This window comes from Zootoca vivipara, chromosome 5 (genome assembly GCF_965207765.1).
Source record: "Zootoca vivipara chromosome 5, rZooViv2.hap1.1, whole genome shotgun sequence".
Taxonomy (NCBI): Eukaryota; Metazoa; Chordata; class Lepidosauria; order Squamata; family Lacertidae; genus Zootoca; species Zootoca vivipara.
The window spans coordinates 82,018,052-82,044,421 of record NC_142588.1 but is presented as its reverse complement, the minus strand read 5'-3'; the positions used below and the strand labels follow the sequence as shown (position 1 = coordinate 82,044,421).

General features: G+C 44.8%; 1 protein-coding gene across 1 annotated transcript; it reads right to left on the bottom strand.

Annotated features, from left to right (window-relative positions):
- Positions 1 to 6: 6 nt before the first annotated feature.
- Positions 7 to 22,112, bottom strand: SAMD7 (sterile alpha motif domain containing 7). The gene is made up of 8 exons (XM_035133142.3): positions 21,977 to 22,112; positions 13,069 to 13,195; positions 11,924 to 12,060; positions 9,671 to 9,749; positions 7,658 to 8,340; positions 6,019 to 6,140; positions 4,402 to 4,512; positions 7 to 2,836 (listed from the first exon to the last, which is right to left on the bottom strand). Exons 1-8 carry the CDS (start codon positions 22,077 to 22,079, stop codon positions 2,564 to 2,566), a joined length of 1,635 nt encoding a protein of 544 aa, XP_034989033.1. The 5' UTR covers positions 22,080 to 22,112; the 3' UTR covers positions 7 to 2,563.
- Positions 22,113 to 26,370: the final 4,258 nt, after the last annotated feature.

Genomic DNA, 26,370 nt, shown 5'->3' with positions numbered 1-26,370 from the left:
GGGAGGGGCAGCCGGCCGGCAACCTCGCGAGAGGCCGCGCGAGCTATTATGTAACTCGAGGGGAGGGGAGGATAAAGGAGGGCGGCGAGGCGCGTGGCGTCTGCCGGGCTCTTTCCCGCCCTCCAGTTTTCCTCTCGCGCGGGAAGGGAGGGGGCGTTGAGGGCAGCGAGGGGAGCAACGGGGTCCCTGAGGGAGAGGGTTGAAACAAAACACGATGCGGCGCTTCAAAAAAATTGTATGCGAGAGACTTGTTTTCCCCCTCATACTTCTTATTGCATGTTCCGGGATGGGGTGGTGTTGAATATGCCTGAAGATGTGAATGACCAGGAGGGCGTCTGTCCCTGAGGAGAAGCCGCTGCTCCCCACAGCAACTGCCTCTCGGGGACGCTGTGTCATCGTGGCGTTTTTACTTGTTTTGTTTATTAAATCAAATTTGTATACCGCTGGCTACTGGAACAAAAGACTTTGAAGAGTCAAAAAAATGCTAATCGAAGTGTCGGTAAAAGCAAATGAATTATATTAAAATATTAAAGCATAAGTGCTAAAACTAGGCGTCAGGGTTAAAGTTACCGTTATTGGTAGGGTTGCTGGTACAAAAATCCCCCTACACGAGAAGCTCGCAGGCCAGTGTTTCCCAGTTGTCAGTGTTTATACTATATATTTTTTAGATTTGAGACAGTCTTTAAGCTTTTGTTGACCACCAGCATTACGCTTTCCATTTTTAAGTTCAGAATAGAGATCAGACATCCGCACGACATGACCAGTCCAAGGAAGTTGATGTTGAAGAATCATTGCTTCAACACTGGTGATCTTTGCTTCTTCCAGTACACTGATATTAGTTTGCCTGTCTTCCCAAGCCACTGGAAGGACATGTGGCTCCAGAATTGGCCTCCACAGTCACTTGCGGACCCATTGTTAAAACTGTGTTTATGGAAGACAATCTTACTCGGATACGAGTGATCACCAAAGAAGTAGAAGAACACGAGAAGCTGGAATAAAACAGGATGGCGCAAAGTACACACCTAATCCTAAATCCTGAAGGAGTGGGGCTGCTGGTGGCTGAACCTTTAAAATAGCATTTGACTTGAACACCATCCTTTTCGCCAGATCTAAGGCAGGGCCTGCCCACCCATGAGGCAACCGCCTTGGGCAGCAGGATCCACAGTCACAGCAGATCCAGCTGTAGGTGTTTGCTCACCCCTTCTTCCCTTGAAAGGAGAGGAAGCCATTTTGCAGTTTGCCTCAGGTGCAAAAAATGTGTTTGGCCAGCCCTGAAAAGCTGCTTTCAGCAAGATTCCATAGAACTGCGAGATCTCGTCACTGCTGTGGCTTCTCAAGTATCTCATGGTGCAGGGCACTCTGTCCCCTGCTGCCAGGGCCAGGGAGATGTGGCTTTCAGGTTCCTGCAAGATCGCACCGACCTCTCGCAGGATCTCACCAAGAACCCACAAGCTGTAGCCATGTGACCCCAGTAGGCCAGGGTGGGGGCATCTTCACATTTCACCTCAGGAGGCAAAATGGAATGGGCTGCCACTGACACCATAGTACCCAGGACATATGATGAACTTCCCGTTCTCTGTTCCCAATCCCACCGAACCTCCAGAACACCTTGCAGTGCTTATGCCAGCTTAAAATCAGCAGGGCTTGACTCACCTGGGATGGGGAAAATACTACTTTCTAACCCAGGAAAATATTCTCAAAAGTCAGGGGTCGTCTTATACCCCGGGTCGTATTTCTTATATGGCGAGTATATCCCAAACTCTATATTTTAACTGGAAAAGTTGGGGGTCGTCTTATATGCCAGAATATACGGTATGTCAGTGTATTTCTGGCTGAGCCACAGTTAAGGAATTACACCAGCAGAGCCTGTCTACCCCAGAACCTCCCAGCTCAGTCGGAGATCCGCTAGAACCTAAACACTATGTGTTGTAAATCATCTTGGATTTTTAAAGAAAGGGTGGTAAAGAAAAAGTTACAAATAAATTAATATTCACAGAGATGATAGGGTAGTTCTGTTATCTAGCCATCAGGTTTTTGAACAAAAAAACTTGATTTCTCTGAAGAGGTTTTCTACAGCAATAGAATATCTATCCCATGTAGAAGCTTATTCCTAACCATTGCAATTTATTGTAAGAATGTTCTAGAGGTGTATTGTTGCTGGACAGGAAGGAATATAATACGATAAGAATTGCAGGTTTTTAACTGAAGCAACAGTTGTAACGGGAAGTGGTTACAAGAGCTTACTCAAGTAACTGATTAAAACCCAACAACCTTGTTGAAATACTGTCTAGGTTAGACAGTGGAAATTTACGTTAAAACGTTCTTGCTCTTGGTAATGCCCCAGAGAATAGCATACAATATATTGATATTTATTGTTCTCGACTTTGGAGAAACCATAAAATATGCATTCATGTTTACTAAATTGCACAGATTTCAGTTCTTTAAAAAAAATAAATTTAATAAACCGTAGTGAATACAGGTTCCTTCACATTTCCAAAGTTTACACATTTTTTTACAAATCCACTGGCTTCATTATACTGCCTGTTCTACTGTGTCACTTGCTTCAAGTTTTCTGGTAGTTGATCATCTGGAAATCAGTCTGAGCTCCAGCTACATCAGATGTATTTTCCCTGCTTTCTGCAACAATCTGTTCAACTGTTTTTGAAGTTTCAGGGTCCTGGGAACAAGGACTAGTCAGAGCATCATGAGGACTGTTGCACTGAAGAGGCAATGACATATCTGGAGGAGGTTCAGAAGTCTTGCCCGCAGCAGATGGAGTGGGCATGGACAAAGGAAGATTCATCATGTAGAATGCATTGCCCAGACGCCGGGACACCTTTAGAGAGACAAGCAATTACAGTAATTACTTTTAAAAATAATGAATACATTTGATGCCCAGCTTAACTTTACACATACATTCTATAGCAAATTGTCCACAGGACTGATAAGGACATGACATTTGGGCCTTCTAGGTCTGGGTGATCCAGCCATTTTATGGCAGCAAATTGGACTAGTAAATTAATCAGGGATGTCTTCAATTGACTCTCCCTCTCCTCCAAATCTCGGCATGGCTGAAATGCTTTGGCACTTACCGTAATTTTGTCACCCCCCTCAGTGGCCGGACCATCCCCACCACACACCCCTTCCTCCACCCCTGCTTAATAGTTCAGTGTTTTCCTTCTCTGCAAGTACTGCCATTTATCATGCTCAGAGCCATCAATAGTGCAAGTCATTGATTTGATCAGATACGGTTAAAGAGAGGAAGGGAGAGAGAAGATGAGGAGAAAATAAGAACTGCACAATTATTAAAATGAAAAACAACAGTATTTCAAGACCAATAAAGTTAATTCAAACTGAAAGAAGATAGGTATGTAGGATGGACTTGCACTAAATCTTAATTGTTTGTATAGATAAAAGGGGAAGTAGATTTTTATTAACCATTTTTCTTTAAAAGAACAGCCAGAGAAATAAAGGCTAAAGTAAACAATATTTTACTAGTCTGGGGAAGGAAGGAAAGGGGGAAGTTGCTTCTTTTAAAAACATTTACACGTCTCTTTTTTGGTTTTGGAAGTCAGTTTAATCATATGCGGGCTACCAAATGTGTGTGCTGCATAAAAGTTAGAGTGCAGTCTTAACACACATACAGCCAGTGTTAATGACATTGGCATATACTGTACAACATGCAATATGTGTTGTATAGATGGGAGGCATATTGGATTTTCACTCTAAATCCTGTACATCTTGTACATTTCCCAGTTGTAATAATCTGTTAAACATAGGTTTTATTGTTAACCATGTTGTAAATTGGATTTTTTGTCAATTTTACTGGACTGGACTGATTTTAACTATTCCAACATTGGCTTTGCAATGCACGCTCAGTGATGTTTCAGTCTCTAGCTAGGCTTGCTATTAAAATTCAGGGCAGTTTCAGGCTTATTTTGTGAGTCTTGGAATGCTCCTGGACTCTGAACTTCATGTTGTGCTAGTGACTCTCTGGATCTCTTGTTCCACTTTTGTACTTCCAGTTGGGTGTAGAAACAATGAACCAAGAGCATAGAAGCTGTTCTTTAATCATATCCTGAGAAAACCTATTGTGAGGATGCATGCATCTCAATGTCTGAGCCAGATGTGGATATTGCTAAGATACCCTCTGTATTCTCAGTAATATCCCAGCCTTTTAAAGCAGACCTATCTAGTCTTATGTCCAATTACACTTTTAAACAGTACAGTATGTTGTGAATTTAAAATGTTACAGAAATAATTTCCTACCTATCATTTGGGGTCAGGCAGAGAGCTCAACACAAGCCAAAACAAGAGAGTAAAAATGTTAAACATACACACATTTTCTTGGACACACCTTTCATTCAATATTTTGATTTTCACTATGTCTACTGGCTGTACCTGAGACCGAATCTTTAATGCAGGTCCAAGTTTTAATCCCATTGTTTCCAAAAGATGTTCTTCTGTGAGTAGTGGTAAGGTTTCTCCATCAATGGCATGATCTTTAAATATCTTTAACAAAAAGCAAAATGTGGTGGGTGAAAACACTATTCATTTTTTCCACATTGTGGCAATTACCAAATCAAAAGTTGCAAAAACATGCTCTAAATACTGTAGAGGAAAATATATTTGTTTAATGATACATCATAGTCACCAGGATAAATCAACAGCACCCTTTTAATTCTTTCATCAGTGTGCCAAATCCAGACTTTTGGTATTGCAGAAAAGTATTCCAAATGCTGACCCTATACCCGTGCAAATCTACACTCAGAAATTCACCAAAGTCTGAGTAGAAATAGTGCCAGAACATTTCATTTTGACTGGATTTTGATAAGTAAAGTTCCACTTTTAAATGTGGGAGATCTTAGACCGACAGCCAAAAAATAGCTTACTTTTACTGATTAGTTTATGTTTTGGATTTAAATTGTAACCTGTCCAAATCTCAACAATCTTTTCCTGGAGAGGCACTTTGAGAAGCGAGCAAATGGAGGTGGCTAGGCTATGCCACTCACAACTTCTATTAGAATTGTAGAGTTGGAAAGGGCCACAAGGGTCCAACCCCCTGCAATGCAAGCATCTTATTAGTAGTCTACCAGTACATTTTCTTGCCACAGGCATTTCTTTCTCTGTGCCTCTTGGTTGGTGTCCGTTAGAGGTATCCCTCAGAGAGGAATTTAGCCAATGGCTCCCTAGTTACCCCAGATGCCTTCCAGATATTGTTGTACTGCAACTCCCATGGTCTCTGACCATTGACTGTGCTGATGAGAGCTGGAGTCCAACAACATTTGGAGGGTACCACATTGACTACCCCAGCCTTTCAATGTTCTTCTTGCATGGAGTTCCCATTAGTATCCCATCCAAGATTTTGACCAGGTCTGAACCTGCTTAGCTTTACTAAGGATGCAGCATCAGGTACTCTGATCATTTGCTGTGCCAATGTAAATAATGCTTTAGCTCTTCTTCACACTATTGGAACATTTATTCCATGACAAGTATTTCTAAGTAGTTTTTTTTAATTTACTTTTTAATCAACATATACAAAAATGTAGGGGCACAACTCTGCAAAACCTGGATTAAATTAAGACCCATAAATTTCAGAGGGCAACTTAAGCCTGTTTCACACTCTCCCACTGAAACCAATGAGACTTAAACATCTTTGTTTTTGGCTGAACCTTAGCCAACAATTCCATATTTTAAAAACATTGATAGATCCCTTTGTAGAAGATTAAACAAATATTTAATCTTTATGACTACCTGAATTGAACCTATATTATTCCTTTAAGGGGAATGGTTTGGGAAGGGAGAGGCTGAAAGGAAATACGGTATCTTTTTTGTAACTCCCATTGAGTCTTATGAGAAGTGAATGCAGCTGGATTTTCCTACGCTTTTCTTCCTTTTCCTTACAGTTCTTACACCAGAGTTCTTTTTGTTGTTAGTGAAGTTTGTTGGTTAAATAAAAGAAGTCAAGCCTCCAAGAACCATCATTCTCATTAAGAAAACCTCAGCTGTTGCAATAACCTGTGCATAGTCTGAACATCCTGGAAGGCTGATGATAAAACTGTATACGTCTTCAACAGTCCATTTGCGGATATCTTCAATGGCAGAAATGTCTTCTCCATTCAGAATCAGGCTGGAAGTAGCTATGGGAACGGAAGCAAAAATAGTTTTTGCATTCAGTGAGTGGCAAGCAAATCAAATCTTAACGTGCAGGTTTTGAATTTATGTTGTATGCTAGGGTTTAAATTAGATATTACACTGAAGCTGTGTGTAAAGTAACCACAACAGCCATTTTCTCCTCTTCAGAGAAATCTTGGAACAAGATGATTTGCAACGGAGCATGACACTGGGGAGGAGGACTTAGTTCTTCTCCTGACCTCTGTTTTTGACCCCCTCAGGGTTCCAGGATTCTGCCTCCCCTTTTCTGGTCATTCTTTGAATAAAATGGGTCACTGCACACAGTTTTGATGCAGCTTTTAGTTTAGCTATGACAATACTCTGTATCACCATTGTTCCTTATCACCTAGGATTCCATGCAGCATATGGATTTCACACACAACCTATATGTAACACATAATTTAGATTTCCAGAAAAAATAGATTACTTTTTTTAAAAAGAAAACTTCCTGTAGTTAGTGTAAAAATCTTAGTTCTTGAAGTGGCAGAACTGCACTGCATGTTGCTACCTGTCTTCCTCCTATGTCTCCAGTCATGATGCCATTTCCTTCTATATCCCACACTCCAGAGATTATGAGCCTCTGGCCTGGAGGGCAAATGCTGCCCGCCAGGCCTCTCTGTCTGACCCTTGGGGCTTTTCCCAGGCCACCTGTTTCCCCAGCCACCGCCGCCACTTGCTTCTCCCCAGGTCATTCTCCTTGAGAGTTTATGCCTGGCTGGAATATGTTCTTAAACTATGATAATACCCGCTGCTTGCATACCCGCTGCTTGCCTGGATGGAGGACAGAGAGGGATGTGTGAGTGTGTGGAAACTAACCTACTGTAAAAGGTAAATTTTACATTTATTGCTCTGCCTGCCTTTTGTCTCTGCTCCCATCCACCACTAGCACTCCACCCCCCCCCCCACCCATTAAGGTTGTTCAGAAGGGAATGCAGCCTATGGGTGCAAAAATGTTCCCCATCCTTCATTACCCATACTTCTACTGTCACCACTATCCAAAAAAAATCCTTTCCTAAGGCTTTCTAATTGGACATAGCCGGGGGAGGGGGGCAGCTGCCCCACCATCAAGTAGATAAAAATACTTAACTAAAAGTAGAAATTGTAGAAATATTTTGACAGGTGTTTATGGGCACTTGGGGTCAAAAGAAAATTTAAAACTGTTGTTGAGATTTTTCATTCTGAATCTGCAAGACAGAGGAGAATGATAGGTGGGTGATCCTGCCCCCCCATAGCTGCCAAGTTATCCCTTTTTTAAAGGGATTTTCCCTTATGCTGAATAGGCTTCCTCGTGAGAAAAGGGAAAACTTGGCAGCTATGCCCCCCCCCACTTAAATCTTGGCTATGTCCATGGCTTTCAGGTGGTGTTTTGAAAAAGCAGGCCCATGTACAGCTCAGTGCTAAACACAGAAAACGGGTGCATTTTTGCCGTTTCACTTTTTAAAAGAGGTCTCCAAAGTGTGAAATGCTGGTAGATTTAACTTACCTGAAGGTAGCAGTGGGTTGCTGGGTACAGAGAAGCCATATGGCAGAGCAGAGAATGTGAACGCTGATGGATAAGTGTACTTCTCATCAAAGGCTGTACAAGAACTGTTGGGATCTTTCTCGTTTCCGTTGCTGCAGCCATTTGCTTCGCTGGGCATTTCATGGCTGCCAGAGTGTTTTCTTAAGCCATGCTCGTATTCCTTGTCATTTTTGGTGGCTGCAGCAGAAGGCTCTGCTTGGACCTTGTTCTGTTCATGTTTGCTCAGCATCTCCGCTTCTGTTTCTTTTTTGTCGTCTTTCTCTTCTTCAGCGGTTGCGGAGGAAGGGTCTATGCTCTTGTCCTCTGCTTGGCTCTTGATGCCATTGGTGTTACACTCGGTGGCTTTGTGATTCCCAGCTCTTCTGCCAGGCCGACGGCCTCGCTCTCTTTGCAGAGTGCTGACGGGTGGGTATGGGCTGGTGGCCATCACCATGGTGTTGCCGTGAAGTTCGTCAAGAGTAGTACGATGAACGTACAAGTCGTTAGGAAGATGGCCCTCGGGTACCCTGTGCCTCCCTCGGAAAGCAACTGGGCTAGCCGGCATGCCGTGATAAAGAAAGGGGCCTTCCAGCCCCAACAATCCCTTGCGGTGAGCTTTCTCTATTTCCTTTTGTTGGAAAATGGCATTCATTTCCATCTCCATCCTATGCAGTGAACATGGTATAAGCAATGAGGAATGCATAAAAGGAGATGAACTATTTAGCCTTCTCTGCCTGAGGCCTTGAGAGAGCCGCTTTATATAATGCAACTGTTCATGTGAGCTCAGCATATGGTTAGGCAATCACATGATCACTTCACCAAAGCAGAAAAACAAAGAGTAGCTCTCATGCTTGAACATTGACCCAACTTATATGCCCCCTTCCCAACTGAGCATGCTTCATTTCCCCACAGAGGAAGCTCGATGTGCATAGGGCCCCCTTCAGATTAATGCAGACTGTTGGCCAGGGGGCATGGCTAGCCCAGTTGTGCCTGAGAGCACCTTCATGGATTCATACTAAATGCCTGAAGAGGAGTCATGCTGAAACTCTTAACCAATTCCAGCTCACAAACCCAATAATACTGCTTAGCTGACTTCATTCTGAGGATAGACTGCCACTACTTTTGTAGGAGGGATACAAGTCCATACTGTAACTTTAGGTTTGTGCAGTTAAAGTGTGCTGTCACTGTAAGAACAACAAATTCATTTTTAAAAAAAGCCCAGGAAACTGTTGGGAAAATGCTCAGAAATGTGTGGGATGAACAAATGAGTAACAAGAAGGCATGTAAGCACCCAACAAGCAAATCAATATGAATAACTGCCCCATGAACAAATTAGAACAATTGTTCAGTAAAGACAAGACACAGTCTAAACACCATGTAAACTTTGTGCAAGCAAACCAGGATTAATACTGAACAAACAGGTTACAAGGAGAACATAAGAATGGGCCAATGGCCCATTTAGTTCAGCATCCTGTTCTCACAGCAGTCAACCAGATGACTGTGGGAAACCTGCCAGGAGGCCCCAAGTGTGAAGTATGAATAAGTGTCGAAAGCGGTCAGCAAACTTTTTCAGCAGGGGGCCGGTCCACGTCCCTCAGACCTTGTGGGGGGGCCAGACTATATTTTGAAAAAAATATGAACGAATTCCTATGCCACACAAATAACCCAGAGGTGCATTTTAAATAAAAGGACACATTCTACTCATGTAAAAACACCAGGAAGGCCCCACAAATAACCCAGAGATGCATTTTAAATAAAAGGACACATTCTACTCATGTAAAAACATGCTGATTCCTGGACCGTCCGCGGGCCGGATTTAAAAGGCGATTGGGCCGCATCCAGCCCCCAGGCCTTAGTTTGGGGACCCCTGGTCAAAATATTATAGGTGCCCACTATCTTAATTCACTCTAGTAGGACAGTGAAGAAAACTAGCAGAAAAATTAAGAGACCTGCCTTTCTCCGTTATTACTCCAAGTTCGATTGAAATTACTCTACCTGGCAATATTTTGTTTCTGAACCATTTCCTGCCGTCTGGTTACAGCTTCCATGGATTCTGGTTGGAGGAAACTATATCCTTAAAAAAAAAATCGGTAGAGGGTTAAATATTATTAGTTGAATAGTTATGTCATGTAAATGCAAATTAATGCACGCAAAACAAACGAAGAGGCAGCTATTGGAGAGAAGAATAGCCACAACATGTAATCATGCAGTGATGTGCATTTTTTAAAAAAACTCTCAAGGGTTTCTGGAAGTAGGGCAAATGAATCTCACTTTGCTGAATTTCAGTTGCAGATTCGTTCACTATCTAGCAAACTCCCTGGCACTTTGCTGCCAAGGTCTGCGTCACACCACAGTTTCCCTAGCATTGCTATTTACAGCCTGCACCTCATCTCATGCAGTGCCCCAGATGAGGGCTTCATTCCTGGGCTTTGCAATGGAGAAATCTTAAAACTTAAAAAAGTTAAAAACAACTCTGCTGTCTTCCTCTCAAAGTCCTGACCCAGACATTGGTGAGGAGCATTTTCCCTGGCCACTAAATACCAGTTGCTGGGAATCACAGGTGGGCAGAATGCTGTTGTATTCATGTCCAGCTTGCAGGCTTCCCACAGGCATCTGGTTGGCCACTGTGAGAACAGGATGCTGGACTAGGTGTGCCACTAGCCTCACCCAACAGGGCTCTTCTGATGTTCTTAAGTTCCTCACTTCCTGGAGAACCAGATTGACATTATTAACAGGCACCACAACCTGAAGTACAGTATATTTTACTTGTAAAGAAGTCCCACTGATTTCCAATAGAACTTGCTTCCAATTTAGGTGCTTGTTTGGATTGTGGCATTTAATCACAAAAGTTAAGTGGTTTTCCCCACTCTTACCCCCACTGAATATTGTGAAATTTATGGTGCATAAAATAATTTAGTGGAGCACACTGGCCACCAGATTCCACAGTTGAGGTCTGCATGCATTGCCAGTTTTCAGTCCAAATCTTGCAACAGATAACTATTTGAAAAATGTTACATGGCATAGAAATGTTTGCTAAGAGGAAGAGTGAATGTCTATTTTGTATTGCATCGAGGAAAAGGGAAAGATGCATATGTGTTCTGGAATCTGTCTGACAGTTGAAGAATTCCAAACATGTGTGTGGACTATCTCAATGACCCAGATTCTGATTGCTTGTTAACATGGCACACCCTTTCCCCACAGCCTGTAATAAAGATTATGGTGTACAGTGGTACCTCGGGTTAAGAACTTAATTCGTTCTGGAGGCCGTTCTTAACCTGAAACTGTTCTTTACCCGAGGTACCACTTTAGCTAGTGGGGCCTCCCACTGCCACCGCCACGCGATTTCTGTTCTCATCCTGAAGCAAAGTTCTTAACCTGAGGTACTAATTCTGAGTTAGCGGAGTCTGTAACCTGAAGCGCCTGTAACCCGAGGTACCACTGTATTCAATATCTCTACCCATAGATGGCAGTCTAGCCTTTTCACATGGTCCAACCCCTCATGGTTCCTACCTCTCAGGGTGTGTTTCTGGTTGTTGGACAGTGTGTTCTTAATATTTCATCGTATCCGCTAATGTTATTTACAAATGGGAACTGCAGCAAAACATTGCACTATGGAGTGGTCCTGTTCAGTGTTCCAGCCAGCCTCCTCTATTCCATTGAATTCCCCCTCCCACCTAGGTTTCTGAACCCCGCTCTGCAACAGTCAGCCAGTAGTCCATGTCCACTGAGCATGCTCAGTCATTGGCCATAGTACCTGCAGATGGGTGGACAAGCAACAACTGATTGGAGGGTTAGTAGTTTTTTTTCTCTTTAAAAATTGTACTTCTGCAAATTATGGCGCTTTGCTGGGCTCACTGGCACCTCCCACTTGTGCATGGGAAGTACCATGTGGGGTACACAAGCTGATTAACTAATTGATGAGATGTGCATAGCTTTGTAGCTATGTATTAAACAGTAGCTCTGAATCACAGAATCATAGAGTTGAAGCAAGATGTAAGCAGCCTTCATTTTCATTTTTACATGTAGCACTAGCTGGTTTTCCTTACAAGTTTGTTTTTTTCGGTCTTGATCCCCCCCCCCCCCAATGTAGAGGAAGACGTGGGCAGAAAGGAACTGTTTCAGGGTTTGTGTCCCCTTGCCATATTCCTTGGATAATTCAGCATCTGGGAAGGCCACAAGTTCCCCAGCCAAGCACTATGACAACCGTTATTGATGGGTGAGAATGCTCCAGTCATCATTGTCTCTTACCTGCCCCTTGGTAAACACGGTTGGATAAAAGGTTTGGCATGCTGGCATGCTGTGGGACCGAGGGGCCAAGGTGGGAAGCTACGTGAATCTGCCTGGGATCAGCTGGTGCCAACATCTCATTTGAAGGTAACAAATCTCTAGGATGGTAGAGAAGTATCTGGTTAAGGCAGGGACATCTTTGCAGCTGTTATTGTAGAGGAAAGCTATTCGGTTGATAAATTTATCTAACATCAGTAAAAGTTGAAGAAAAACAGGATGGCAAAATATTTTGCTGCCATATAAATGACACACTAATTGGCAAAATAGACCAGACAGCCTATGGTTACTCTTTCGGTATCCAGAGCCCTGGAATACAAGCTAGATACTTGGCAGAGCCACTGCCCCTACTGATGAGCAGATTGCCTGCTGATGGACAGAGCAAGACAAGAGTAGAAAGAGACAGTGCCACAGCTTACAAAGGCCGGGGTGGGGGGAGTCTGGGGGAAAAGAACCAGGAAAGCTTAAAGCATTTTTAGAACTGCCAATCAAATATATGATATTTTATGCTTAGACATTATGCAACTAATACGATAACTTGTGGATATCAAACAAGGCTGTGGTTTTTTTTTTACCACCCAGTGCTTAAACTCTGTAGAAAACCAACACATATTTAAAGGCTAATATATGTCAAGTATGCCAGACTCACATTTCTTACCCACCACCCATAAAGGGCAAGTTCAGTAACAATTACACAAAAACCACCACTAGCATTGAGTTGTTAGAATACCCCAGCTCCCTTCACAGAGCTTCCAATCCCAGCATTTCTTGGGAAGAGGGATTCATTGTTAAGCAATTTTGATAATTGTAGCTTTATAAGAGAAATTGTGGGGAGGGGGTTTCCTGACAACTCTCAGTAACAAACTACAGTTCCCATAATTCCTTGAATAAGCCAATGCTTTCTTAAATATATGGTGCAGTTGGGAGCTTAGTTTAATCTTGAGGTCAGCTTTTTCCACCCAGGTGTTCTCCAGATGTTTTGGATGACAGTTCTCATAACTACTAAAATCATTCTTTAAGCATTATGACAGCTGCAGGCAAATGATGTGTTTTTTTCCTTCATAATTAATAGTTTAGACAAAACCTCTTTTAACAGTTGAAAGAAATACCTTTCCATGAACCGAGGCTCAAACTGCGCAGGAATGGCTTGGATTCTCTGCTGACCTGCTCCCATTAGTTGTGGATTTACTGCCATCATCTGGTTTCTCATTATAATCTCTTGTCGCTGTCGCAATTCTAACACAAATCAGACCATGTATCTTTGAGTAAATATACATCGTAGATGCCAGAAATCAGAGTCCAAACAGAAAATTATCTGAAATAGTATCTTCGCTCCCTTATTTCAAGATTCTAAGAATTCCATTGCTAAATTCAGTTGATAAATTTATCTAACATTAATAAAAGTTGAAGAAAAACAGGATGACAAAATATTTTGCTGCCATATAAATGGTATTTTATGTGATTAATTGCAATCAGTAAAAGAATTTGCAATTTCCCCCACTTTTCCACTTAGATATTGTTCTTGTGCAACAGATATCAATGTGATACTGCACATAAACACACTAATTATATATATAATTTAAAAACAAAGTGAATTTATAATGAAATGTGGAGAAACTTTTAATTAGGTGGAAGCTGCTGAGACAGTGGCATCAGCAACCACAGTAGGCTCTGTAGCTCCACTGGTTTCTTCTTCTGGCTTTGAAGCTGCCTGATACTCATCCACCACTTCAGTAAATTCCAAAGCAAATTCCAAAACAGCTCCCTTTGCCTCCATCAAAAGCCTTTCAAGTATCTTATGGCCTCTGAAATATACTCGGAGTCGAGAGTGAATTTCATGCTCTTTATTCAGCTCATAGTCATCAAGGAGAAGAAGAGAAGAATGCCCTTTTCCCAAAACCATCTGCTTATATACATTACACAATGGGCTTTGCGTGATTGGCTACTTCAGGGCTACACCTGTGGGCCAATCAGGTTGCGGATTCACTTCTGCCAGCCGCCTGATTGGCTGCTCCTGCAGGCCAATCAGGTTGTGGATTCACTTCCACCTGGACTTGGATTGGGTGGCTCCTGCAGACCAATCAGACTGCTGATTCTGGATCCTATTGTGCTATGATTCAGCTCAGTACATAACACCCCTCCCCTCTAAGTTCCAGTCCTGCCCGGGAGGTTGCATTCGTAGTCCCCAAGGTATGCTGGCCGCCTATGTGTGCATTGTGGCCTGGGGTGTTCCTTGGTCAGGGGTTCTGGTTCTGGCACATGTTCCAAGGCTGCTGGCTGTGCCGGGCGCCACCGGCCCACTAGGTTGCGGCTCTGGTTCCGGTGTCCTTCCAGCCTCGGGGCGCCCCTCTGTGCCTACTGCTTCTGCTTCCCCTGCCCACCCCTCTCGCTCTACAGGCCTCACTGCCCTGCTGTCCCCTTGGGACCCCTCTGTCCCGCTCTCCTCCTGAGTTTCCCCTGGGAATCGTTGCCGTAGCTGGTCGCAGTGGCGGCGCCAACATTGCCCCCCTTCCGTTAGTACCTCGTACGACACGGGACCGGTCGCCCTGGTGACTGTGGTGGGTACCCATGCTGAGCCTGCCCCAAAATTCTTTGTGTACACTGGGTCCTGGGCCAAGAATGTCCGGGGGTTCCTGCCTTTCCCCACCACTTCCTCATCCTGAGCTCTGTCGGGGTGAAGTCGGTCCAGTCTAGTTGCAAGGCGCCGGCCCATTAGTAGTTCAGCTGGGCTCCGTCCAGTCGTTGTGCTGGGGGTGCTGTGCTAGAAGGAATGCGGCAAGGCGGTATTCCCAGTCCCCTTGTGTCATGCGCCAGAGGCTGTCCTTGGTGGTCCGCACCATGCGCTCTGCTTGGCCATTGGTGGCAGGGTAGAATGGTGCTGAGCGGAAGTGGCGGATGGTGTTCTGCGCTGTGAAGGTCTGGAACTCTTCTGATGTAAATGCTGTTCCATTGTCCAGACGAGGGTGTCGGGAAGGCCGTGGGTTGCAAACAGCCTACGTAGTACTCGGATGGCTTCCGCCGTAGAAGTGGACAGTACCAGTGCGACCTGCAGCCATTTGGTGTAGGAGTCCACCACTATGAAGAATGTTTTTCTCTGGAAGGGGCCAGCGAAGTCCACGTGCAAGCGTGACCATGGATCTCGGGCGGACTCCAGAGACTTTGGCTGTTCTTCCACTGTTCTTCCGCTAGGCACTCCCTCATGCCTGGACTCTTCCAAAGTCTCATCAGATCTTCTCACAGATTCAGGTTTATCTGCTGTTGCCAACTCTGAGGTTTCTTCCACCATTTCCTCCTGGGTGGCCATTTCCAAAGGATTGAGCCTGGGCTCTATCTGATCATCCAAATCCTTTTTTGCCATCTCTAAGAGAAAGGGTTCAGAGTCACTCAAGCAGTGTTGCATATAAGTCCAGGCAATGGGGTTGTGACAATCTCTTTATTACAGCAGAGACAAAGACAAAGACCAACTCCCAGCCTACTGCTATATATATGTAGCCAACTGGGCCAGCCTACAAACTCCAGGTGAAACTAATTAAACTAACTAAAACAGTCACTCCTAGCCTTAACTCCTTCCTGGCTACTCTGCTCCTGTGTTGTGCCTGCTATTCAATACACAACAAGCAGCTTTCTAAATACCGAAGTATTCTCTGCTGGAAACGATCATAGGAGAAGCTCCAGATGGCTGGATGAGTGAATGTTTTTTCTTTGATGATGCTCTGCAACATTTACCTCATTTTCTGGGAACTTGGGTCCTTTGTTGTGTGTTTATTCAAGATTTCGCTGGCTTGTCCATATGCTCCCGGGTACTGTGGGGAGTCTCTGCAATGTCAAGCCGTGGCTCAGTTCCACTCTCCGCTCCTACTGGCCCGGCCTTGCTGTCTTCCACTTGGACTTCAACTGCCTCAGGGGGACAGGTGACTACGGGTTCTCTGCTAACCTGCTCCGGCAATTGCTCCACTTCCCTTGTGGCTGATTCATCCTCCCAGATGGGCCACCGCTGTTGAAGTTGGTCGACATGACGGCGAAGACTACCTGCGCCTTCTACCTTGACCTCATATGATACAGGACCGGTCGGCCTATAAACTGTAGCCGGAATCCACACAGGGCCGGACCCATAGTTCTTAGTGTAGACAGAATCCCCCTGTTGGAAAATCCGAGGCGCCTTGGTAGCCTCCTGTGACTGCTGCTGATCCGCTGCACGATCCAGGTGCAGTCTATCTAAACGGGTCGTCAGGCGCCTCCTAGAATCATAGAGTTGGAAGAGACCACAAGGGCCATCCAGTCCAACCCCCTGCCAAGCAGGAAACACCATCAAAGCATTCCTGACAGATGGCTGTCAAGCCTCTGCTTAAAGACCTCCAAAGAAGGAGACTCCACCACACTCCTTGGCAGCAAATTCCACTGCCGAACAGCTCTTACTGTCAGGAAGTTCTTCCTAATGTTTAGGTGGAATTTTCTTTCTTGTAGTTTGAATCCGTTGCTCCATGTCCGCTTCTCTGGAGCAGCAGAAAACAACCTTTCTCCCTCCTCTATATGACATCCTTTTATATATTTGAACATGGTTATCATATCACCCCTTAACCTTCTCTTCTCCAGGCTAAACATACCCAGCTCCCTAAGCCGTTCCTCATAAGGCATCGTTTCCAGGCCTTTGACCATTTTGGTTGCCCTCTTCTGGACACGTTCCAGCTTATCAGTATCCTTCTTGAACTGTGGTGCCCAGAACTGGACACAGTACTCCAAGTGAGGTCTGACCAGAGCAGAATACAGTGGTACTATTACTTCCCTTGATCTAGATGCTATACTCCTATTGATGCAGCCCAGAATTGCATTGGCTTTTTAAGCTGCTGCATCACACTGCTGACTCATGTCAAGTTTGTGGTCTACCAAGACTCCTAGATCCTTTTCACATGTACTGCTCTCAAGCCAGGTGTCTCCCATCCTATATTTGTGCCTTTCATTTTTTTTGCCCAAGTGTAGTACTTTACATTTCTCCTTGTTAAAATTCATCTTGTTTGCTTTGGCCCAGTTGTCTAATCTGTTAAGGTCATTCTGAAGTGTGATCCTGTCCTCATTAATAACTCTGCTGGGCTCCTCCCAGTGGTTGAATGTGGTGTTACATGCTGTGATAGTAAAAAGGATGAGAGTCGCTGGTGCCAATCACCATAAACTATCTGCCGCAGTGCGTCCTTAGTGGTGCGCACCATCATTTCCGCTTGACCATTTGTAGACGGGTGGAATGGGGCCGAGGTAACATGGCGGATTCCATTAATGTCCATAAAATCCTTGAACTCCGTTGATGTAAACTGTGCTCCATTATCTGACACAAGAGTGTTGGGCAGTCCGTGGGTCACAAACAAAGCTTGCAGGTTCCGTATAACAACCCCTGAGGTCATGCGGGTCACTGGTATGACCTCCAACCATTTGGAGTGTGAATCTACCACAATCAGGAATGTTTGGCCCTGAAAGGGCCCCGCAAAGTCTATGTGTAACCATGACCATGGCTCCTTGGTAACTTCCCATGGTTGCACCGGGGCTTGAGGCATTGCTGGCCTTGATTCTTGGCACAGCTGACATTTCCGCACCCATTCTTCGATGGCCTCATCCATTTTCGGCCACCACACGTAGCTGCGAGCCAATGCCTTCATTCTCACTATTCCCGGATGACCCTCATGCAGCGCTTCCAACACTCGCTGTTGCAGCTTGGGGGGGACCACAACCCGGCTTCCCCACAGTAGACACCCTTTATGAGCTGACAGTTCATCTCGTCAGGACTCGTACGGCCGGAATTCCTCTGGGACTTTGCCCTCTGGCCACCCCCTCCACACCCAGTCCAAAACACGCACCAAAGTGCGATCTTTAGCTGAAAACGCAGCCACATCCACCACACTCACAGGGGGTTGTGGTAGATCTTCCAATAACATAACACCATAAGCAGGTGAGGGGTCTTTAGCCGGCTCCGGCAATGGCAACCGACTGAGGGCATCTGCATGGCCCAGGGCCTTACCCGCTCGGCGCACAAGTTCATACGTGTAAGCTGACAAGAACACAGCCCACCACAACATGCGGGCCGACAAAATCTGGGGTGTCTGCCGATCTGGCGCAAACAACCCCAGCAATGGCTTGTGGTCAGTCACAAGCTCAAACGGCCGCCCATAAACATAGTCATTAAACTTTTTTACTCCTGCGACCAACGCCAGAGCCTCCCGGTCAATTTGAGCATAGTTCCTTTCAGCCGCCGACAACGTTCGAGAAAAATAAGCGATGAGAGCCTCCCGCCCATCCAGTAACCGGTGGCTCAGCACGGCTCCAATTCCTTAAGGGGATGCGTCGCAGGTCAGCAGCAAGGGCAGATCCTCACGAAAATGCGTAAGAACACTATTGGACGTGAGTAAATCCTTTCCTGTGGCAAAAGCAGCGGCTTCACGCTGCCCCCCCTTTCAAGTTTTTTCGGTCATCCAGCAAACGGTGCAGTGCTTCTGCGATAGAAGCCTTATGTGGGAGAAAGGCATGGTAAAAATTGAGAATCCCCCAAAACGACTGCAGCTCTTTCTTTGATTGTGGAGCCAGTGCACTCCTGATGGCAGTCACTTTCGCAGGAGTAGGGTGGATGCCCTTCGCGTCCACCAGGAACCCCAGAAACTCTACTTGTGACACGCCCCAAAAACACTTCTCCCGCTTAACCTTAAGGCCAGCTTTTGCAAGGCGAGCCAAAACTTCGCGGAGGCGGGCAATCAGCTCCTCTGAGGACCCCCCGGCGACTAGTATATCATCAAAATAGGGAATTACCCCTGGGATTCCCTTAAGTAGCCGCTCCATCAGTCCCTGAAAAATTCCCGGGGCCACACTGACCCCAAACTGCAGACGCTTGACCCGAAATGCTCCCCGGTGGGTAACAATTGTCTGCGCATCTGCTGTAGCTTCATCCACCGGGAGCTGTTGGTAAGCCTGGGCCAAGTCCAATTTTGCAAAAATCTGCCCCTCTGCCAGAAACGCAAGCACATGACTTACCACTGGCACCGGGTAGGCATTTTGCTGCAGTGCCTTATTCAGGGTACACTTATAATCTGCACAGATCCGTACTGTGCTGTTTGCCTTCAGGGGACACACGATTGGGGTCTCCCAGCGGGCATGTGAGACGGGCTCCAGCACCCCCTGTTTCACGAGCTTATCCAACTCCTCATCGATCCTTGGCTTCAATGCAAAGGGCACATGGCGTGGCTTCAGTCGAATAGGGCAGACAGTCGGGTCCAGATCGAAGGACACTGGTGGCCCTGTGTAACATCCCAACTGTCCGTCAAAAACAGCCGCAAATTCCTGGCACAATGCATCGAACGAAGATGGTGCTGACTCTATTCTGTGGGCCCCCTCCAGGCGGATACCAAAAGACTCAAACCAATCACGCTCCAATAAATCTGGCCGCCGGCCCCCAGCAACCACAATCTGCAGTTTGCCTCTAAATTTTCTATGCTGGACGCGGAAATGTCCAACCCCTAGAACGGGCACCGGATTCTGATTAAAGTCTCTTAACGGGAAGTCAAGGGGGCGGAGACAATCACGGCCTGCTTGGGGGCAGAAACTGTGGAAAGTGGGCTCTGAAACGATCGTGAACCCTGACCCAGAGTCCACTTCCAATTCACAGGGCACCCCCTCTATACGCACCACTTTCGTGATCCTTGGTGGTGGCCGTACACTCTTGCTTTGGGGCTGAATACAGGTCGAAGAACACTGACCCACCATCTCAGGTTCTGAGCCCCAACGTTCCGACCTCTCTCTTAATCGATCCCCAGCCCTACAGACTCGGGCAATGTGGCCCATCCTCTTACACTTTCGGCACTGGGCATTGCGGAACTTACAAAACCGCCGCTCGTGGGCATTCCCGCAACTGCCACAGTTCCTGGGGGGTGACCGGGCCAACAATTGGCGGTCCTGCTGGTGGGAGGATTGGCGGGTGGATTGAAACACCTTCAACGCTTCCCCCACCACCTCATCCGACAAGTCCATCTCTGCGTCGTCAGCCTCCACCGCATGTGCACTGGTTGTCTGTCCACCACGGAGTTCCCGCACATTGCAGTCTGCCCCCTCCCGGGAGATGACAAAATCATCAGCTTCCTGGAAGGTCAAGGATTTCTTAGCAACCAGTTCTCGCTGCAGCCTCTCATCACGCAGGCCACACACAAAACGGTCCCTCAGCATCTCCTCCAAATCGCGGAACTCTCAATAGCGGGTGAGTTCCCTTAAGGCAGCCACAAACGCTGACGCTGACTCTGCTGGTCCCGCCGGTAAAACACCTGTCGGCAAGCTAATAGCGAAGGTGCCGGCTCAAAATGGCTGCTAAGCACCTCAGTCAGTTCCTCAAAGGTCTTTGACTCAAGCTTGGCTGGGGCAATAAGATTCTTAGCTAGCTTAAAGGTAGCCCTTCCCACACACACTGAGGAGCATGTCCTGTTGCTCCTCAGCACTGGTAATTCGATTAGCACGGAGGTAAAACTTAAGTCTGTCACTATAATCACTCCATTCCTCTGGCTCATTGATATTAAATTCCTCAGTCGAGCCACGTGCTGCCATATTACCAGCCGATCCCTCCCGGGCGTTGCTCCTTCCGTATTCCTCCATCATAGTGGTACTTCACTGCCTAGATCCCATCCTCGTCGCCAGTGTTGCATATAAGTCCAGGCAATGGGGTTGTGACAATCTCTTTATTCACAGCAGACAAGTAAAAGACAAAGACCAACTCCCAGCCTACTGCTATATATATGTAGCCAACTGGGCCAGCCTACAAACTCCAGGTGAAACTAATTAAACTAACTAAAACAGTCACTCCTAGCCTTAACTCCTTCCTGGCTACTCTGCTCCTGTGTTGTGCCTGCTATTCAATACACAACAAGCAGCTTTCTAAATACCGAAGTATTCTCTGCTGGAAACGATCATAGGAGAAGCTCCAGATGGCTGGATGAGTGAATGTTTTTTCTTTGATGATGCTCTGCAACATTGACCTCATTTTCTGGGAACTTGGGTCCTTTGTTGTGTGTTTATTCAAGATTTCACTAGCTTGTCCATATGCTTCATTTTTTAGACAGGTTATAACAGCCGCTTCCATTATTTCCCCCCCTTATTTCTTCTATTACATGAATGTCTATGTCCAATTCATTCTTCATCTCATCCAAAAGAACAAGGGCATATTCAAGAGGCGTTAACTTGGTCTTGGTATGAATGGTCCAATCTTCATCAATGCTAGACAGAAGCTGGATAATCCATATCTGAATGCCAATGCATTTCTCTAGCACTAGGGGCCGTGCAAGCACAGCATATATGATGTTCCGCAGCTGGCGAAAGTCCTGGCTGCGGCCGGCCCGAAAAGCCTGAATGGCCTGGTGGGCGTAGAACAGGAGGGCCCACCGGTTCACTGCCGCCTCTAAGGTATTTTTGCGAGCCTCCACGGCAGCTCCTTCAAACAACTCGCCAAAAGCGGCTCCACAACCGAGGTCCTCCATCTTTCCGCCCCCATGCACTAACATCACCATCATCACTTCTGATTGGATCCTGGAATGTTCCAATTTTTGGTCTCATGCTCTCATATGCATAGCTGCCAAGTTTTCCCTTTTCTCACGAGGAAGCCTATTCAGCATAAGGGAATTTCCCTTAAAAAAAGGGAGAACTTGGCAGCTATGCTCATATGAATCACCTGCCTCACACCAGAGTGCTGGACCAAATGGTGCTAATTTTTTGGCCTTCTATTCTTATGTGAATCAGCTGGCTCCCACAAGCGTCCCAGTGTTGACCAGTAGGATGTTGGAGGATATGCAACAGAAACTACAAAATGAGGGCACATCTTTGGGGAGGGAATTTTGCAACCTAGGAGGTGCCCCTTCCCAGGCCACTGCCTCCCCTTACTTCTGGGGGTGATAGAACTTCCAAAAGTGGCCCTTCTGCTGATCTTAACACACAAGAGGATCGCTAGGGAAATGGGTAGTCTTTGATATATTTGGGGCCGAAGTGTTGGTCAGTATTCCATCTTACCGCCTGCTGCCATGCCACTTGCTAACCGGTATAAATGCTTGTCTTCCAAGGTTCCCTGTTCCCCAAGGACTGACATTTTTCTCATGTGATCTCGAGGAGTCATGTTATGGAGGGATGCAGTTATTGGTGAAACTGGTACAAACTGAGAGAAAAATAAAAGAGAAAGCATGATTTATAATAGAACAGATAATGTTGTAAATATCAATGAAACATGAGAGGAATATAAAACTGTACGGGTCCTGCTTATCTGAAGGACTACCTCCCAGGCCCTGGCAGAATGAAATCAGCTAAGAATTCTGGAGGTACCATCTATATATGAAAAGTTATTTTCAGGCCCAGTGTGCTTGTCATGGTAAGAGGAAGTACAACAACTTGAACAAACAAGCAAGCTGACATTGCACACTGGTCAAGTTGCACGTATTAGGCTGCTCCTTTTTCCAAAGCTGTGAAGAAACAAATGAGAGGCTGGCTTAGTGTTACATGTGAACCAGCGCTTATGGTTTGTTCCGCTCCAAGCTTTGTTCTTGCCATAGGCCTCAGGTTGGCAACTGTGGGAAACAGGATGCTGGACTATATTGTGACAGTCCACTGGGCCATCTAACACAACAGGCAGTAACTACCTGAGGTATCAGCCATGGGTCTCTCATAGACCTCCAGTTTCTGGAGGTCCTTTCCGGTACAGATGGTAGGTACTGAAAATGGAACCTTACGCATGCAGACGAGGGGATCTTCCCTGAGCTATGGCCCCTCCAGATAAGGACCGTGAAATAGCTAAGAACCTTGAAGCTGGGTTTGTGTAAAAGCATATGCAGCAGCTGTCCAAGACTGCATTTGTGTGGGACTCTCTGCTGATCCTATTCCGTAAATCCGGACTGTACAGCACATTATAGGGATGAAGACAAGTTAATCTCTGCTTTTAGAGTTTTACCCTCAGCAAACCCTTCTTGGCAGCAGGCAGAACCACTCACCTAGTGCTAATTCTGTCTCGGTTTATTAGGCAAGGGGTGGAAGGGCAGAATCTTTATGGACTAAAAGCACTTCCATACAGTTAATCATGTTATGAGAGCCCCAAAGTGTGTGTGTGTGTGTGTGTGTGTGTGTGTCCATTCTGCACAGAAGGTTGAAGAAACAGATTATTAAAATAAACAAAAGTCTAAGCTCTTTATCTGGTGACATATGTTCTGCTGTTGAAAATGCTTATTCTTTTCCCTTCAATTAACTTTCAGTTTTATATGTACAACCAAGGTCCATCTCTGAAACCTTTTTAGAATCTTTAGCGCAAGAGAGCATATTTAAGTGCTAACTCATGCTTTGTATTTATATAATTGTAGGTTCAATCTTTGTGGCTCTAGTTCAGCCAGCCTGATGCCCTCCAGTTGTTTTGGACTACAACTCCCATCATCCCTGGTGTAATGTAAGTACAGTGGAGGCATTATTATTATTATTATTATTATTATTATTAGTTTTGGGAAAGGAACCTTGCTCTGAACAAGATAATGAATTTGGTGTGTTCCCAGAACAAAAGGGAGCTAATGTTGATCAAAGAAAGGAAGTAGAAGATAAAGGGCAGATCCACCCATACATACGTTTTAAGAACATGGCTCCTCCTCAAAGAATCCTTGAAACTGTAGTTTTCTCCTCCCAGAACTACAATTCACATACTTACCAAGCTACAGCTCCTAGGATTATTTGAGGGAAGTAATGTGCTTTAAATGTGTGTTGGATGTGCTTTAAGTATATGGTGTGGATCTGTCCAAAGACAGAAAGCAAGTGAGTGAAGCCAAGAATCATAGCATGCTATGGTAGATTAGATAAGAGAGGGACAGAGTAATTTTTCTTGTGATTAGATTGATGGAAAAGAAATTTTAAGTAGCTTCTTCAGCAAATTCCCTGTAAGATAATTGGGATCAACGGAGAATATGCTGCCTTTAACAAAAATACCCCAGAACTCACTTCTTCACCTATCCCAACCTTATTCATGCCTTCTCTCAGAAAATACTTGAATTATTATGATGTGTATATACATACAATCCTATAACAAAGTACTCGGGGTGATTTACAATAAAAAGCAGAGGAAAATACAATTCATACAAATTGATTCTCAAGCCATAAGCTGGAGTTCTTGGTTTTAAATGGCTTCTGTAGTTAGTAAAGTTATATTGGTTTAAATTAATTGGGTTGAATCCAGACTTGAATAATGCTTACAGTAGACACATCACAATCAATGGGATGTAAATTTGTTATGATCCAGTCCAAGGATTCAAATTTAACTGACTTGTGGAAAGGTTGCTTGTCTTGCATCCCACTAATAGCATCACCATGTGAGATAATTACAGCATTGCTAAAAAATAGAAAGATAATTACAGCATTGCTAAAAAATAGAAATATAAAGTTAACAGGCTATTATTTTGTTTATTTGTTTAAAACATCTGTGCCCCGCCTTTCCACATTTGGCCAATCCCATTTATAAGATTAAAAATAACTCAAACACAATAAAAACAAATAACAGTTTTAAATTTATGTCAATTATTCATAAATATTAGATGATGATCTGAACATTACTCCTGGCACCAGGTTCCATATGTAAAACAACCACTTTCTCAACAGGCAACATTAAAACAACTGACATTTTTATTACCCTGACGTTCCATATAAGTTACGATCATTAACCATAGTATATACTTACAGCAATTGCCAAGACCTCAGTTTTGAAACTGGGCAAGATTGCATGAATATCCAAGAGTTTGTGACTTCGCTGTGGATCTTTTCTTCAGGCTGGTTGTGTCGCTTGGTTGGCTTTTAAGACACATTGGGATTAGCCCATCAAAAAACTCTTAACTAACGATGACTTTGCTTTAAATACAAACTCAATTTATCTTGATTAGCCTTCATCCCTGTGTTTAAGCCCTCCCCACTCTGACATCACAGGCCCTTCTCCCAGACCATCTCTCAGGAGGGCTGTAAAAAAACAACGCATAATTACTTACAAGTAGCACATTCCACTGAGCTGATAAACCTATTTTAACATTTAACCTGTTAAGCTGGTGTTAGTCTTTAAGGCAATTGGTGCGTCCTCTGAAAATCTGAATCGTTCCTGAAATTATGCACTTGGCAACAGAAAAATGATCAGAATTGTTCTGACTGTTATCAGTCCACAATTGATTTTTTTTAAGAAGCTGTTTACTTCTGCCGCATGACAGGTCTGTTGCCCCATAATTACTTATCCTGTTGGGCTGGAAAGATTAAAGTGCTGTTAAGCACACTGTGAGGCTAACAGACGGATCAGATGGTTATACTGCTCAAGCTCACAGTTTACTCTTTAATTCTCCCTGTCAGTTAGTTAACACCTCTCAGGCTGAACTGAGATGCTAAGGGCCTCTTCACAAGTTATCCATTTCTTAGTGAGATGTAGGGACAGGTCAAATTACCTGTTCCAGGTAGCCTGACATATTACAATTAGAACTGGGGTGATTAATACTGATAACACCCCCTTGTCTGGTTTCAGAGAAGCACTCCCTTGCCAGGGACCTATAACTGGAGGCTGCAGTCAGTTGAAGACAACTTGGCCCAGCCCACGCAAGGCTAACTCTGCCCTGATCTCCCTTTTCTCAGTACAGTATTCACTAACTGAAGTCTGGCTTTGACCTTCCCCAGAAAAGACCTGCATACCTTGTTATATGCCACTTCCTACTATTACTGTACTTGCTCAAACTTCTTCTGCGTACACCAGATTTGCATGGGAATGATGCATAGTGTTTCACTGCCTGCACCATGCCCTCTTCAGGAGTTTTTACCTGGCTGGAAGTGCAGCTGAAATGTCATCATGTCTATTGCTTGGTCAGTTGGAGGATGGACAGATGTTTGGGTGTAAAATGTAAATTACTGTATGAGTCTGTAAGAGTAACAACCATTGCTCAGCCTTCTTTTTTCTTTGGCCTCTCCCACCAATCCCGTGTGGCACTCAAAAGGTTGCCCACATGAGAATTTGGCCCTTGAGCTGATATTGGTTCCCTGTCCTAAAAGGCTTCTATGCAAATTTGGGCCCCATAGATTCATTCAGGAGAAAGTAGCTGCTGGTATAATAATGTGGTCCTAAGTGTGCTCCATGCATTAATGCCATCTTGGAATGCATCTAATTGAACCACAAGGTGGCATTCAATGAAATTTTGCCCAGTGTAGACCCATTGAAATCAATGGACCTAACTTAGTTGCATTCATTAATTTTAATTTTAATGGGTATACCATGGGTAAAACTTAATTGAATACTTAGGGTTGCCATATTTCAAAAAGCTTTTTTTAAAAATGAAAATGCCAAAAGATCCAGGACAAACCATCACCTTCGGGAAATTCCCCCGGCCGTCACTTATGTCTTTGAAATCCTGGTAATGTCCAGG